The sequence below is a fragment of the Fundulus heteroclitus genome, chromosome 16, assembly GCF_011125445.2.
Source record: "Fundulus heteroclitus isolate FHET01 chromosome 16, MU-UCD_Fhet_4.1, whole genome shotgun sequence".
Taxonomy (NCBI): Eukaryota; Metazoa; Chordata; class Actinopteri; order Cyprinodontiformes; family Fundulidae; genus Fundulus; species Fundulus heteroclitus.
The window spans coordinates 11666193-11680927 of NC_046376.1; the positions used below are offsets into that span (position 1 = coordinate 11666193).

General features: G+C 42.1%; 1 protein-coding gene across 1 annotated transcript in view; it reads right to left on the bottom strand.

Annotated features, from left to right (window-relative positions):
* Window positions 1–2027: 2027 nt before the first annotated feature.
* Window positions 2028–14735, bottom strand: part of vat1 (vesicle amine transport 1) — a 43984-nt gene continuing 31276 nt past the window's right edge. Inside the window, exon 6 of the mRNA XM_012872004.3 lies at window positions 2028–6396. Within this exon, the coding sequence (XP_012727458.2) occupies window positions 6109–6396 (288 nt within the window). The 3' untranslated portion in view covers window positions 2028–6108. The remainder of the gene's footprint in view (window positions 6397–14735) is intronic.

Genomic DNA, 14735 nt, shown 5'->3' on the forward strand with positions numbered 1-14735 from the left:
TTTTTTTTTTATGCTTTTTTTATTAGTCCTGGAAAACATGTAAGGCATATGGTAACATTACACACTGAAGCGTTACAAGCTCTAGAGGCCATGTGGACAGCATGGCACCACGCAGTAAACCCAGAGTCAAGCACAGAAGCAGCATCAGTTCAAAGGGTTTAAAAAACAAAGTCGAGACGAGAAGTGTTGTTGTTTTTTTACTTTTCTTTCTTTCCTTTTTAACCCCAAAAAACATCAGAGCGAAGGAAATGTAGAAATCACCTGTTGGGTATGCGTTGTAAAAAAAAAAAAAAAAAACGACCAGTGCTGACAGAACTCCGAACAGGAGGAGGGATGTAAAGTCAGGATCCGAAGCATTTCCCAGAGATAGGTTAAGATGTCACGTGGCTCTACCAGCTGGCCTTGGCAGCACCTGTGCTGAAGGTAAGAGCAGGGACTCTGCGGTGCACTGGCACTCTCCTACTTCACACCACAAGACTATGCAAAACCGATGAGAAGCTACACAATTGCTTTATTTTCTGGTTGACTAAACATGCATTCTAATACTGTACAGAGCCCTGCGCAGGTTGTGCTTTCTTAGCGTCTCTGCGATGCCTCTCCATCGCATTATCTTAAAAAGAGACTGCTAAGAACATTAGAGCTGCAGGCAGATGTTGTCTGAATGAATACGAGCCACTGACTGATCCCCCCTTTTCACATCGGATATGGATGTGAAGGAAAATCATGCAGTCGGAGTTTGTGTCATGAACACAGTGGAACAGCTGCGTATGTGTGCGTGTAATTAGTGAGGGGAAACCCGAGGCTTGGAATGACCTGAGAAACCATAGAAAAGAAAAAATTCACCTCAAAGCTTGACAGTGGACTGAATGCGAGGAACATTAGCCACACACCAAGACAGAGAGGAGATGAGCATTTGAATTACCGACGTCAACGTGTGTCTTCTGGACCTAAATTACTGGTGTTAACTGGCACCGTAATTTCTAAGAAAATGCCTATTTTTACAGTGTAATACTCCCCCCACCCCCCCACTGTGCTTCTCTGGGTTGCTCTCGCATAAGCGCCCGGAATGACTGGGAAACCACTTCAAGATGACATACAATCCGGGTTCACCATAGTGGGAGAGCATCCAGACGGCAGGCCAAAGTAGGAAGGGGGGGGGTGGGCCTCATTTTAACCAAAAGATCCACTTGAGTTTAAACTCCAGACGTGAAGCCCCGCCTCTCTGATTAAGTTCATTTCGAAGGCAACAGCTCCAAAGAACCACTGGGAAAACGAGGGAGAGAAGAAGAAAAAAAAAAAAAAGCCCAAACCTCCTAATCTGTTTTCCACATGCAGATGGATGCGTGCAATATCAAATTCCAGATGTCAAAATCATGTTTTATTTTCTGTGAAAGCGAGTGCGGAGGGAAAGGGGCTGATACCGGGAGGACTTTTGGGCTGGCTGCTTAGCTGCTGCACAGGCCAAGAAGCTGTGCAGATGCAGTGCAGGAAGAGAGGAATGGCTTGCAAACCATCGGTGAATGGAGAGCGGCTGTAAAGCGGAAATGTTGTGTCTGGGGCAGGCTGCGCCTGATCAGCGCTTCGCTTTGCTGGGCTGTTTTACAGTATCTGCATCACTGCACAGCTGTCTGAGAACATCTGTTTTTCTCGCTTGCTTTACGGACTTTTTGGAAACTTGCTAGCAGGGACATATGCACAGAAAGGAATGCGGCGAAGCTTTGGATTTTGAGGAAATCTAGTTGTCCTTTTGGTGAAGTTTTGAGTCCTATTATCTCCGTGTGTTTATAGTTGCCATTACAGTTGTGAACGCACAGGACGGATAATTTTGTTTGTGGGAGAAAATGACTCAACCAACTTGGATTGAGGTGACCTCTGTGTACGGAGAGAGGCACAAAGCAAAAACGCACAAACTGTTTGAAAACTACAAGAAAACAGTCCCACGCTTTCCTGAAATACAAAACTGATACGTATCTGCATTTTTTTTTTCTTCATCTTCTGGGTTGACGGAAATGCATCCAAAGGCAGAATCTTTTTTCAAATATATTTTTATGCACTGTTAATATTCAAAGCATTGACAGAGGAATATACATACAATTTGGCACACATGGTTTGGACCAACAGAAGAAAAAAAAAAAGAACAAAAAAAAAAAACTTTATCACATTTAAAAGGAGTGCAGGTTAGCAGGTCCCCACAGAGTACTGTATGAGCTTTGAACTTTAAACCCTTGGATAACAAAAAAACAAAAAAAAATAAAACAAAAATATTAAGGTAAATCATAATAACATAGTAAGTAAAACATTTTTCTTTCTTTTTTTTTTTACTGAAGCAATTGTTTCTCACATGGCACTCGGAACAGAAGCACCGTCCACAGGTTCACAAAGGGAGCCCAGCAGATTAGAACAGAACACTAACCAGAGGCTGACAGAGCACAATCACTCCCCACACCGGTATGGCAGTGGCACTCCAGTCCATTTCCCCGCAGCTCCGCGTTTTCCTTCCCACAGTCAAGGATGAATGAATGCATTTGAAAAGTTGGCCCAAATGAGGGGGACCTTTACACAATTGAATGTGTTTGTGCCACCTGCTCCGCAAGGACCAGAAACAGGCTGCAAATCTGAAGCTAAAAAAAAAACAAAAACACAAAAATGAATCTCAAAGCCAGCGTGGGACTGGAGAGCCACCGCCATGCTTGCAAGTGCATTAAGATCAGCGAGCAGAGTGCAAAAATACTAATACCAACTGTCCTCGTAACACAGGCCTCTTATCAGACAGGAGGGAGAGACGGAGGTGGAAGGAGGGTCGGTGTGAAGCTACATCGTACTTGTAGCTGAGTAGTGTGAGGCGGAAATAATGTGGCGGGGGTGGGGGGGTTGGGGAGGGGGGGAGGGGTTCTCAAAACCTGACAAACGACCTGAGGACACACACACGTCTTCACACACAATGGCACACCACACACAGCACATGAGGGAGGCCACTCATGCCAACACAAAAACTTTTTTCCCCCCCTTTTTTTTTCTTTTTTTGTCTTTTTTTTTTTTGGAAACAATTTTTTATGTTGGTTTTTTACAAAGTCACTAGTCACCATCTGAGTCTGAACAGTGAAGCCAGACTCAGAGACAGGCAGGCAGGCAGGCAGGCAGGTGTCACGTTTAAAGCTGATAACACAAAGTGCCACTAACACACACCGATGGCCCCCGGCGACTCAACTGTAACTTTACACAAGCTATCACTAGCTAACATCCACACTGTGTAGCACAGCTAGATAGTACAGGCAGAGAGAAAAGCTGCATTTTATCAAAAGTGATTTAAAAAAAAAAAAAAAAGTATAACCTGTTGCAACCGTTTTGGTAGGCGCGGTGCCTTGGGAAAGTGTTTGCTTGCCTGCAGATCTCTTCTGTTCTGTTTTTGTTACAGTGTTTCAGATCATCAAGCACAGCCTAAAACCAGGCAAAGATAGCCTCATTAAACACAAAACGCAGTTTTCAAATAAGTATTGAATTTGTAAAGAGAGAAAATGGAAAAGCTATCAAAACCAACCTGACCCCTTTCAATTTTACGAGGCGCACTGAGCACCAATTACTACTAAATCCGCCAGAGTCAAAGAATCACATTCATACGGGACCCGACTGACAACCTGAAGTTGGCTAAAATGCAGCACACCAGGTCCTGGTCTAAAAAAGTTCACGTCATCATTATCAATGGGTAAATTAGCCATTTCTAAGGCTTCAGGACTCCAAATAGCTACAGACAGGCGTAATTCGTAAACGGAGAAAACACTGAACAGCCGGAAACCTTCTGAGGAAAACTGGACCTACCAAAGTTACTGCATTAGCACGTCACAATGCATCCAGGTCTCAAAGAATCCTGTATAGCAAGACCCTTACTTTCCACAGCTGAGGTCAGTGTTTGGCATTCAACAATAAGAAAGAGAAAAATGACTCCATGGATGTCTTGCTAGGTAAAGAAGAGTGGGCCAACGCTTCTTCACAAAGATGTAAAAAAAAAACCTCAGTATCAGTTATCACAAACGCTAGATGGTAGCTCTTGTTGCCAAGGGTGGCATAACTAGTTTTTAGACTTAGAGTTATTAGATTTAGGAGGCAATTGGTTTTTTCACAAAAGGCCAGATTGATTTGGAAAGCTTTTTTCGCTTCCTAAATATAATCATCCATTGAAAACTGCCTTTTTGCCGTTCAGTCAGATCATCTTTGTCGGATTTGCTTGATGAACAGTTAAGTGTGATTAAAAACTCTTTGACACTAGAAGAGCTCTGTAAGGGAGTAAATACTTTTTCACAGCCCCGTAATCATTAAAAGGAGCATTTCAGTTACTATCAGTGTCAGAGTTACTGACGTGGCGTTAAATATCAGCTATTAATAGCCACAATTATAAAACCCTAGCTGGCTATGAGCCAAACTGTCAATATAAAACATCCGATTTTAGACTGGGTCGAAACCAGATTGGTCGAGCGATGTGAAATGCTTGAAAGCTGCTTCACCCGCTCTCTTTTGTTTGACATCGCGGAAACATCTTCAACCTGTTGAAATACCGGCTGACGGCACCGACTGCTAGCAAACACACAGTTAGAAGAGCATAAAGAAGGAGACACACAGAGAGAGAAAGAGAGAGAGGGAGTTGGAAGAGAGAAAATGAGAGAGACCACAGAGCCATCTCTGACGAGCCTGACGCCTGTTGCTATGCCGACCATAAAGAGGGAACCAGAAAGAGGAGGAAGAGGGAGGAGGCGAAGCATGGACAACAGGGCCGGCTGAATTCGCCTCTCCTGGGTCAGCGTGATCGAAAGGAAGTATGCAGTGAAATTCCTCTCGAAGGATCAGGGAGGAAAGAAAGTCTGGAGCGAAGCAAAACAAAACCAAAAAAAAAAAAAAAAAAAAAAAACTAAGACGTAAACCTTTTTTCTTTTGCTCACTTCAAGCGCCTCGCTGTCTTGGTGGTGCGACAGTGGCTCTTTCATCGGATTTAGAGCCGGCATGTCTGGTCTGTGTGTTTGCACAGAAACAATTTCTCTCTTAATTGGCACCCTGCACTTCTTGCCAACAGTTGGTCAGCTAGAAAAATCTGTAACTAAGGAGAAGGAAGCTGGAAAATAATATCAGCAACTCTATTCAGCAGAGCACAGAAAGGCTCATTATGGAGGGGGGGAAATTAATATTCCGGCAAAGCGGCGACACAAACTTGATTTGGAAGATGATAGGAAAGCTTTCCCTTTGCTCAGTAGCTCTAACGCCATTTTTTTTCTCCTAAATAGCTAAACGTGATTATCAGAAAACTACAATGGAAATATCTCCAGGGGAGGTGAGGTGCATCAGCCAATCAGAGGCATCTCTGACTCATCCTTAGTGACATAACTGAGCTGGACACAGAAAAAAAAAACACAGAAAAAAAACGTGCGAGTGGGTGGGTGTGGTTCTCGGTTTAATCTGCCTGCCTTTGGTGCCTGTCTGTGGGTCCGGCTGGTGATGCTGTGGGAGGTGCGTGTGGTGGTGGTGGGGACTCAGCACAGTGAGGGGGGGGGGGGGGGGGGGGGGAAGCGGAGGTGGCAGGTGGAAGTCAGAGCAGAACAATTTAGCGCGGTGGGAGTCGAGATGCAGAGGGGGCATGGGGGTCAAGGGTGGGGCCGGAGAGTGAAAGGAGATTAAGGTTGTCAGGGAGATGGTAATTTGCCCCCAGGCTTGGACCAAACCCACCATCCTCCACGGCTCTCCGGACGCTTTGATTCCCAATAGCAAAAATCGATTAATACTGCGAGAGGGGTGGGAAATAAGATTAGAGCACATACGGGGTTGAAGGATCGGATTTTTCTCTTTTTTTTTGTTTTTTAAGAGGTAAATATATGGAACAGAAGAGGAAAAGGGGAGGTGGGAGCAGCCAGACCTGAGTAATCACCCAGTAGGTGAGGCAAAGGGGAGGTAAAAGACTGAGACTGGAGTGATCGTTTCAAATTCATCCCGTCTCCTTCCCATCTTCGCTACCACTCCACCCCCATCCCTCTGCAACTCCACCGCCAAGCTCATCCCTGCCACCTCCCCTGCTCCCAGGACACAAACTCCCTGCTGCTGGTCTGCTTGACTATCCATCTTTCCCTCTCACTTCTCCTCCTTCTTGGGCTCTTCCTTCTTCTCCTCCTCCTTCTTGGGCTCTTCCTTCTTCTCCTCTTTCTTGGGCTCCTCTTTCTTCTTCTCATCCTTCTTCTCCTCCTTCTTTCCATCGTCCTTCTTCTTGTCGTCTTTCTTCTTGTCGTCCTTCTTCTTGTCATCCTTCTTGTCCTCCTTCTTGGCCTCCTCCTTCTTCTCCTCCTCCGGCATGGGCTCAGTGGTGAGGATCACTTTGCCGATGTTGTTCCTCTCCTGCATCTTTCGCATGGCATCGCCAACCTGGAGGAAGAAAGTTGGACGATCAGAGAAAGATAGATGGAAGGACAATTAAAGCAAAGAAGGCAAACATGTTTCTAAAGAAAGGTGACAAGAAAAAGACAGATTACCCTCAAACTAATCAAATCCAAACCCAAAACCCTCTGCTTTGCAGCCCCGGTATCCCTGATTTTCTCAGATATTACAGCTGCCAAGAAAAAAAACTAATTCAGGGTTGTTTTCAAATATGAAGTATGTAAGATTTCATTAATATGTGAAGGGAAATTAAACTGTGCCATGCAACAAGCAACAATCTGACAAAACAAAACCGTCTATACAGATAAAACTTCCTTGATATCAAATCCTTTTATCTAATAGTGTTCAAAGCATTACAGTTTTCTCTCTCTCATATTTTTCCATTTAAAAAGCTGAATTTAGACACATTGCTCTACAGTTTCATCTGGTCAAAATCTCTCAAAATCAGAAAAGAACATTTTCTATTTCTGTTATTTAAAACCTTTAAACCTGTTTTCTCCAACTGTTAAAATTTATAGTTGGTATTTTCTTTGGTGTCATTGGTAGGGGTAGTTTAAAGTTTAAAGGCAGGTTCTTTTTGGCAAATATTGACATATGCCCGCCCCTGAACGCAGCGCAGGTGGTTGGAAACTATTTTTTTTTTCAGTCAGATAAATCACCAGAACCACAGAGTTGCATTGACAACGGTCTTTGGGGTAAACACTGATACTGAGCGAAGAACGTTAGCTGTTTTCAGTATTACGGAAGGAAGTCAGAGGAAACTCAGAAGGTTTAAGAATCTATTCAAAAGAAAACAGTATTTTCTGTGACATGTCAGCACGTGTCTGCAGTTCATTCAGGTAGTGAGAGAGAGCAAGACTTACTGTAGAAAACAGGGTGGCTGAATGGAGTCAATCAAAGCTGCTCTGTTTAAAACCTTTGAGCCTCTGTCTGTTATGGAGGATGTTGGATTTTGAAATATTGGCAGGCCTGAGTTGATATACTGATCTACATTCTTGTTTTGGAATAAACATGAAGATCCTCGTTTAGAGCTAGCACAGCTAACCACGCCAATCACTAACATAAAATGCAAAAACAATTTAAAATATTACCTCTGCAATGCTTATGTGTTTGTTTCAAAATATTAGTAAAACGCTGTTTTACGCCGACTCCTCTTTCGTGCGTGTGGTCTGATGTTGAAAAAAAATCCAAACCTTAAAGTGACTTCTGTAAAACCACTAAAGCTCTATCTTTTTGGGATTTTCTTTCTTTCTTTCTTTTTTTTAACAAGACATAATAGACAATTAGACCGTGGAAGTTCAAGTTGAGCCTTCCTAAACCAGCATAGACGACCACAACAAATGAACCAACAAATAAACCCGCCATGAGATAGTCTTAAATCTCCTTGCTGTTGCTGAGATCATATTTTATCACGTGTCCTTATCTGTAATTAGGTTTTCCATACATTCTTGTTGTAGCAGTAAAAAGTAATTTAAGAAGGACAAATTAAAGAGTCTTGGTCAACGTATGTTCGCCTATGTTGGAGTTCTGCTTATAATTTTGAGTGGTAAACCTTAAATGCCGACAAAACTTGGGGATGTTGACTAAAATCTCTAAGTTCTAAAGCTACAATATGAAGGAAATACTGAAAAGAGTCCTTATTGTGTCATAAATCTTAATATCTGCTTAGTTAAAAAAAAAAATTAACAACGTTTTAATCAAATCATGTTAAAAAGGTAAAATAATTCACATCTTTGTGTAGCGTAGACTTAACAAGCCAAAGAAAAATGCACTTTACAATTTAACTGCCTTAAGCCAGTGGAAATAAGACTGTCAGCAGCAGAAATGTTGCACAGATGGTCTTAGCACTATTTTAGGACTTGAATATGTGTACATATCCTTTATGAGACTCCCATTCATCATGATGAGAACAGCAACACATATGTTGGTGCCTCATCTCAAAAATATTCCTGCAAAATTTCATCCCTTGGAGTAAACGGTCCCCTCAAACAACTTCTCCCAAACCCCCACGCGGTGATAAATGGACCGAGGGGCTCTCCATCATAATGATGAGTGGAGGATCCCAGCCAAGATCGGCCCCACCCTCCTCCTCTTTTGACCACTGAGCTCTGTCCACTGTCTGTTTTTGTCTTCATCCCCCCCCCCCCCCCTTTCCTCTCTCCTCCAATCCCCCCACCCCATTTGTGCAAGGCAGGCAAACCACCTAACAACCAATGCCAAGGCAACAAGGCCATCTCTTAGCAACGTAAAGCCTGGCTGAAACGTGGCTCTGACGACTCCCGACACATGGAAACGAAGGGATGGGAGGGGGTCGGGGCGACCGGTACCCTTCAGACAAAGTGTAGGGATAAGTTCAGAAACTGTAAAAATTGCTTTTAGTGTGACCGAAAGTCAACGTGCGCGGCAGAGTATCTTTCCACCAACTCGGTCCACCTCTAAACTGCTCTCACTAAGACCCAAACACTTCTCCGACTCTCTGGTAAAACTGCCTGGACATAAAAGACTGAATGAAGGACGACTTTTATGCAAAATGTTCCTACATTACTACAACTGTGTTTATGTTTTAATTTCACACTTCTCATTGGACTTTTTATTGTGTCAGACGATAGATTTTCAGTGCAAATTTTCCATATAACTTCTCAATTTCTCCAACCCAAGGTGTGGGGAAGACAAACGGCTGAACAGCCGATGCATGTACAGTATAAATCTGGCTGCTGTGGCAGAGTGGCAAGAAGAACGGCACTGTTGAAAGAACGTCATAGCAGGTGATCCCATCTGCCGCAAGACATGTATGGGACGCAGTTGTTTGCTCGAGTCTGCTAAGACAAATCTAACTACATGCAAAAACATTCAGTCCAGCATTTGTGGTGGAGAACTAACCCCGAAAACTAGCCTGAATACACCAACTCCATGGTAAAACCCAGTGGTAGAAGCAGTATGCTGTGGAGACAGCGGGATCAGAGAAGCTAACTACTTAATTGGAGGGTTCACACAGCTAAATTCAGAAGAAACCCCGTTGGAAGCTACAAGATACTAGAGACCAGGCCAGAGGCAGGCTCACCTTAGCCTCGTGAGACCATCCTGATCTCGCGAGCTTTCAAGGTTTCACTCGCAGATCAGTCTGGCTACTTTCTGTTAAAGAAAATTTGGAGCCGTTCACCAAACGAACGTCCAATCAGCGTTGGCTTTGAGGCGGGTTGAGGTGTGACGCAACGAGAAGCGCGACAGTTCAGTCTAAAGAACATGGCGGCTTCGGCCGATGAAACTAGCGTTAGCGTGGCTATCGAGCAAGTTTTATCGGAATTACAGAGTATTTCTTTGCTGAGCTAATGAGCCTTTACCTGCAGCAGCAAGAGTAGCTTGGCTTGTGGTTGTGTTTTCGTCGTCGCTCGTAACAGAGTGACGACGAATCTGATTGGTTCATTTGGCCCGTCTATCACCAACATAGGCCAATCAGCTAACCAGTATTTTCGCCCCTTCCCAAAATTACTTCCACGGAAGGTTTCCAGATGGATATGCGGAGCAAATCTATCTGGCGGAGTCAGGTAAGGCTCACCTTCCTGTAGGACTACAACCCTAAATATACAAGCAGTGCGCTAAAGGAATGGTTTAGATCAAAGAATAATCAGGATTTAGCGCGGTGTAGTTAAAGTCCAGATCGGAATCCAATGGAGAAATGTGATGGGACTAGAAAGTTGATGTTTACAGGAAAAGCAAACAATTTTATTCACTTGATGTGAAAAGCTGGTAGACTTGCAGGAGGTAACTACAGTGAATAGTGGTCCTACAAAGTATTTATTCAGGGTTGTTGGGTACAAACGTTGTTGGGTACACCACAGTTTTCAGATTTTTTTTTAATTGAAATTTTGTTCTATTTTACTATTAAGCTCTACTATGTGCCGGCCTACTCCATACAACTCCCCAAAAATACAACAAAGCTTGTAGTAGCAAGGGGGATAAAAGGAGTAAATTCAAGGGGCACATTTGTGAGGCACTATTCTGTATCCTGTGAGACGTTTCCGGTGGGCTACATAGTAAATGAAAAACTCAGATTTAGAAATATTACAACGGCTAGAAACGACTGACACGCCACATAACAGACTATAAAGTGAATATGAGGCCGTTTCACCGCAGCCCGAGTCCATACAGTTGTCCCGTCTATGAACAACTGCTGCATATCACTTATTGCTGCTGGAGGAACTTTTACCACAGTGCGTAGCGGGGATGGGCCCCTGATGTCAAACTGCAGCGAGGACAGCAACCAAAAATTACTTGGTGTACTGCCCTGCAAGTTGCGGGGACTCGTCAGCTGGTGAAAGCCTTTGGGAAATATATCGCTGTAACTGTGAACTGATTTGACATATTCATACAGAAACCATGCGAACTAAAAAGCAAAAGACAATTTTTTTTTTTTTTAGCACACACATCAGAGGCATTGTGTTACAGAACTAGTCCCATTTCATCTAAAACATGTGGACATATGAAGACTCTAATGCCTTAATATCTTATATAGAGAGAACATTTGACATAAAAGAAGGCATTAATTATGAAAACTAAGAAAAATACCAGTACCAACACTGCTTTAGATTTGAAAAGCAGTCGTCCATTCCTAGCAGGTAAGGATCACAGGTGCATTCAGTTTAGCATCTCGTGGATTTATAATCTTGGTTTATGCAAGTTTATGTAAATTACATTTAAGACTTTCAGACCTTTTTAAGGTATTACAATTTTAAATTAAGAGACAATGAGTAACTTACTAAATAACTTAGTTAAACATAACTTTATTGATTTAAATTGGTGTTTTTCAGCTCTGAAAAACATCTATAGCCAGATGATTAGAAACAGGGCTAGTCCTGATGATCTATGCAGATGTGCAGGGAAAACATTTTAGCCCCCTTATAGATTTTCTTTGCTTTTTTTGTCACACTTTGATGCTTTCTCATCAAATAAATGTTACTATCAGACCAAGTAAATCTTAGTAAATACAAAATGGCCATTTGAGAATGATGTTTTAATTTATTGAGGGGGAAAAAACGCTTTTTGGTCAAAACCTATGTGAAAAAGTAATTGCACCCAAAAGATAACTGCTTGTGCATCCTTTGGTTGCAAAGTGTGCCATCAATGATCTGCAAAAACAAACCGAGTCTTTTGCATAGCTGTGGAGGAGGTTTACCTGACACAAGAGGTTTCTGACCACAAATGGTTTGTTTAAGGTCACACGAAAGAGTCTCAATTGAGCCTTAAGCCCAGACTTTGACTAGGCCACTGCAAAAGCCTAATTTTATTTTCCATTCAAAGCCATTCAGAGGTGGATTTGCTCTGGATTCCCCAATGACCTCTGAGATGAGTCAGTGATGCGCTCTTAGAGTAATTTTGGTAGGCCGGCCACCTCCTGGGAAGGTTGACGTTCTCCATGTTTTCCCCCTTTTGTGGATAAAGGTTTTGAATCTGTGGTTAACCAGATTCTTAAGGCTTTAGACAGCTTTATTTGTCATTTTGCATGCACAAAGTGCGTACAGAATGAAATTTCAAAAAGGCTTAGAAACAGCTTTGTAACCCTTTCCAGATTGATAAGAGTCAAGGAGTCTGTTGAATTTCTTTAGCTCGAGTCATGATCTCTTGCTTTTTAAACTCTACTTCATCTAGCCAGATAGGTTCTATTTAATCCATCTATTTAGTCTTGACTCTTCGGGTCTGGCATTCATCAGGCCTGGCTGGTGAAGGCTGGCGAAATTGAACCAAAGAAAAGTAGTTAATCAAGTTAATTCATTATTGAACAAGGTGGAGCGCAACAACTTTTTTTCCCCCCACACAGGGCCAGGCTGCTTTGAATAGATTTTTTCCCACCTCTTAAGAAATAAAATCATAATTTAGACTGAAACAGCACTTTACTTTATGGATCTGTAGGAGGAAACAGCCTAATGCTAATTTCCAAACATTGTTTGAGCAGGTTTATAGATTTATCTTGCAAATCAAAGAAAGGCAAGGGGGAAGGGTTGTGATGAATGGGGTCAGGGCGTGGCATTTATACTCGGGTTAAAATTATTCATCCATCGCTCCCCGGCAGCATTTTGTCTTTGCGACACAAAGCGCAGAAATATCAGTGTCATAAACCTATAAACTTTACACCAAAGACATGACATCCACCTTTATCTCCTTCTCTGCATCTCTTCTATTTTTTTTTTCATACATCAGGGCTCCTCCCTGAGAGAGACGCATACGCTGACTAAAGGATGTCACCATAGCAACAGGAGAGAAAGAGGGGGAGAAAAAAAGATAGACTGTGAACAGGGAGAAGGAGAGAATAAAGCCAGATAGAAAGAGAGAAAGAGAGAAAGAGAGAGAGAGAGACAGGGAGGGAGTCAATAACCTAAGGATGGCTAAAGAGAAGAATCAGATATAAAGAGCAGACAGATGGAGAGGCAGAGAAAGAGCGTCAGATGGCGGAGAAAGACAGCGGGTGTTTCTCTCCGGCCACAGTCAGCCAAAATACTGACCAGCCTTGACTTTGACAACAGAAGATATCCTTATGATGCTCCCTTTTTTTTTTTAGTCCATTCTCCCCCTTCTATTCATATCTGTTAGCGCTGTTAATTTGTCTGAAACAATCAGAGCCTGTCGGCTCCTGGTGAACTGTGCTGCACGAGACACCGAGCGCCTTGTGGACAACTTTCTGCTTCTGATTGTGAGCCTCGGGGGCCACACCCAGCTGCTGCAGATCCTACCGACAAGCACACAGAGACGCAAAAAAAAACAAAAAAACAACCCAAACACCTGGCATTCATCATGTGTGTTTAAAGCATTTTCAAAAATGCAAAAATGCAATGTAATTCAGGGGGTGACCGCGGCCAAGTCACAATGAATCAATCAGCGTAAGAAGAGGAGGGACGGATCCAATCAGATTAACATCCAAACACAGATGCTTTTCCGGAAAATTTAGTTATGAGTACAAATTAGACAAATCTAAGGCAGGTGTGTGTGGATACATTTGAAAGAAAATTATTGTAAAAAGAAGCAAAGGGCCTAAATTCTTGTCTTAATCAAGAAAAAAATAGTCGTCTGTTGATCCTTACTAAGTTTTCTTTGAGATATTAAGTGAAAAGCTTTTTTTAGCACAAACTCTATGAGGTTACGTAGGTTGGCATTTCCCCAAAAATCCCACTGTGATCTGAGTGATCTGTTGAGACTTCAAAACATGGGTAAAATGGCCACTGAAAGCTAAATCAGCAATAAAATTAGGTAATTTTCAGCTGGAATGAGTAAAAAAAAAAAAAAAAAAAAGAAGTGTTCTCTTTTAAGAAGAACGATTACTATTTTTTTTATTTGCTGGAAGCATCAAAATCAGTTTGAAAAGAAAAGTAAAAAACTGACTCATGAGGTTCCTCCTACAGAAATGTTAAAAAGAGAATGTTGCACCATCAAGGAGATATTTACATTTTTTTAGGCATTTCATTAAAGGAACTTTAAACCAATTAAACGTTATGATAGAAAATTGTTGTGGTTTTGGATGAGAAACTTTTTAAAAACGTGATAAAAGGTGCTTTAGGTTTCTGCCTCACTGGAGGTTTCCTCTATTATTTCACTATCAGATGAATATAGCTTGAGTAAACACAAAAAGCTGTTTTTTAATTATAATTGAATTTATTAAGGGAAAAAAAAAAACACATATAAACCAGTTTGACCTTTTGTTAAAAAGTCTACCTCCTCTCCTTACTGCCATGGCTGTAGAAACAACAAATCACCAGGAGCTTTAAGTTATTCTGTTCAGGGATCAGATGCCAAGATGTTGCAGCTGTTACAGAAAATAAGCTGAATTATCCGATGTGCATGTAGTACAGAATAAAAAAATTTATCTGAAATCGATCATTTTGAGCCCATCACTTCCTCATTTGATTATCTAAAACCTTTTTCTGTTCAATTTTTTGGAAATTGTTCTGTCACTCTAAATTAGTTTATCACATCAAATGTATTTTCTGCATGCCCTGAGTGTGACTTTTTTTTTTAACTCTGTAGAAACATCAGTAAAATGACACTTGATTTCCTAACACATTTATTCATTTCTTAAATCCTGGTGGAAATTGGGGGTGGCGAACAGTTGTACAGTTGGCAGACATGGACAAGAAGGTCCTGGGTTGAAATCCTGGCCTGGGGTCTGTTCTCCATGGGGTTTGCATGTTCTCCCTGTGCATAGGTGGGTTTTCTACAGGTACTCCGGCTTCCTCCCACAGTTCAGAAACATGACTGTTAGGTTAGTTGGTCTCTATATTGCCCTGAGGTGTGAGTGTGAGTGTGTGGTTGTTTGTCCCGTTTCCCTGGGATGTCCAGGG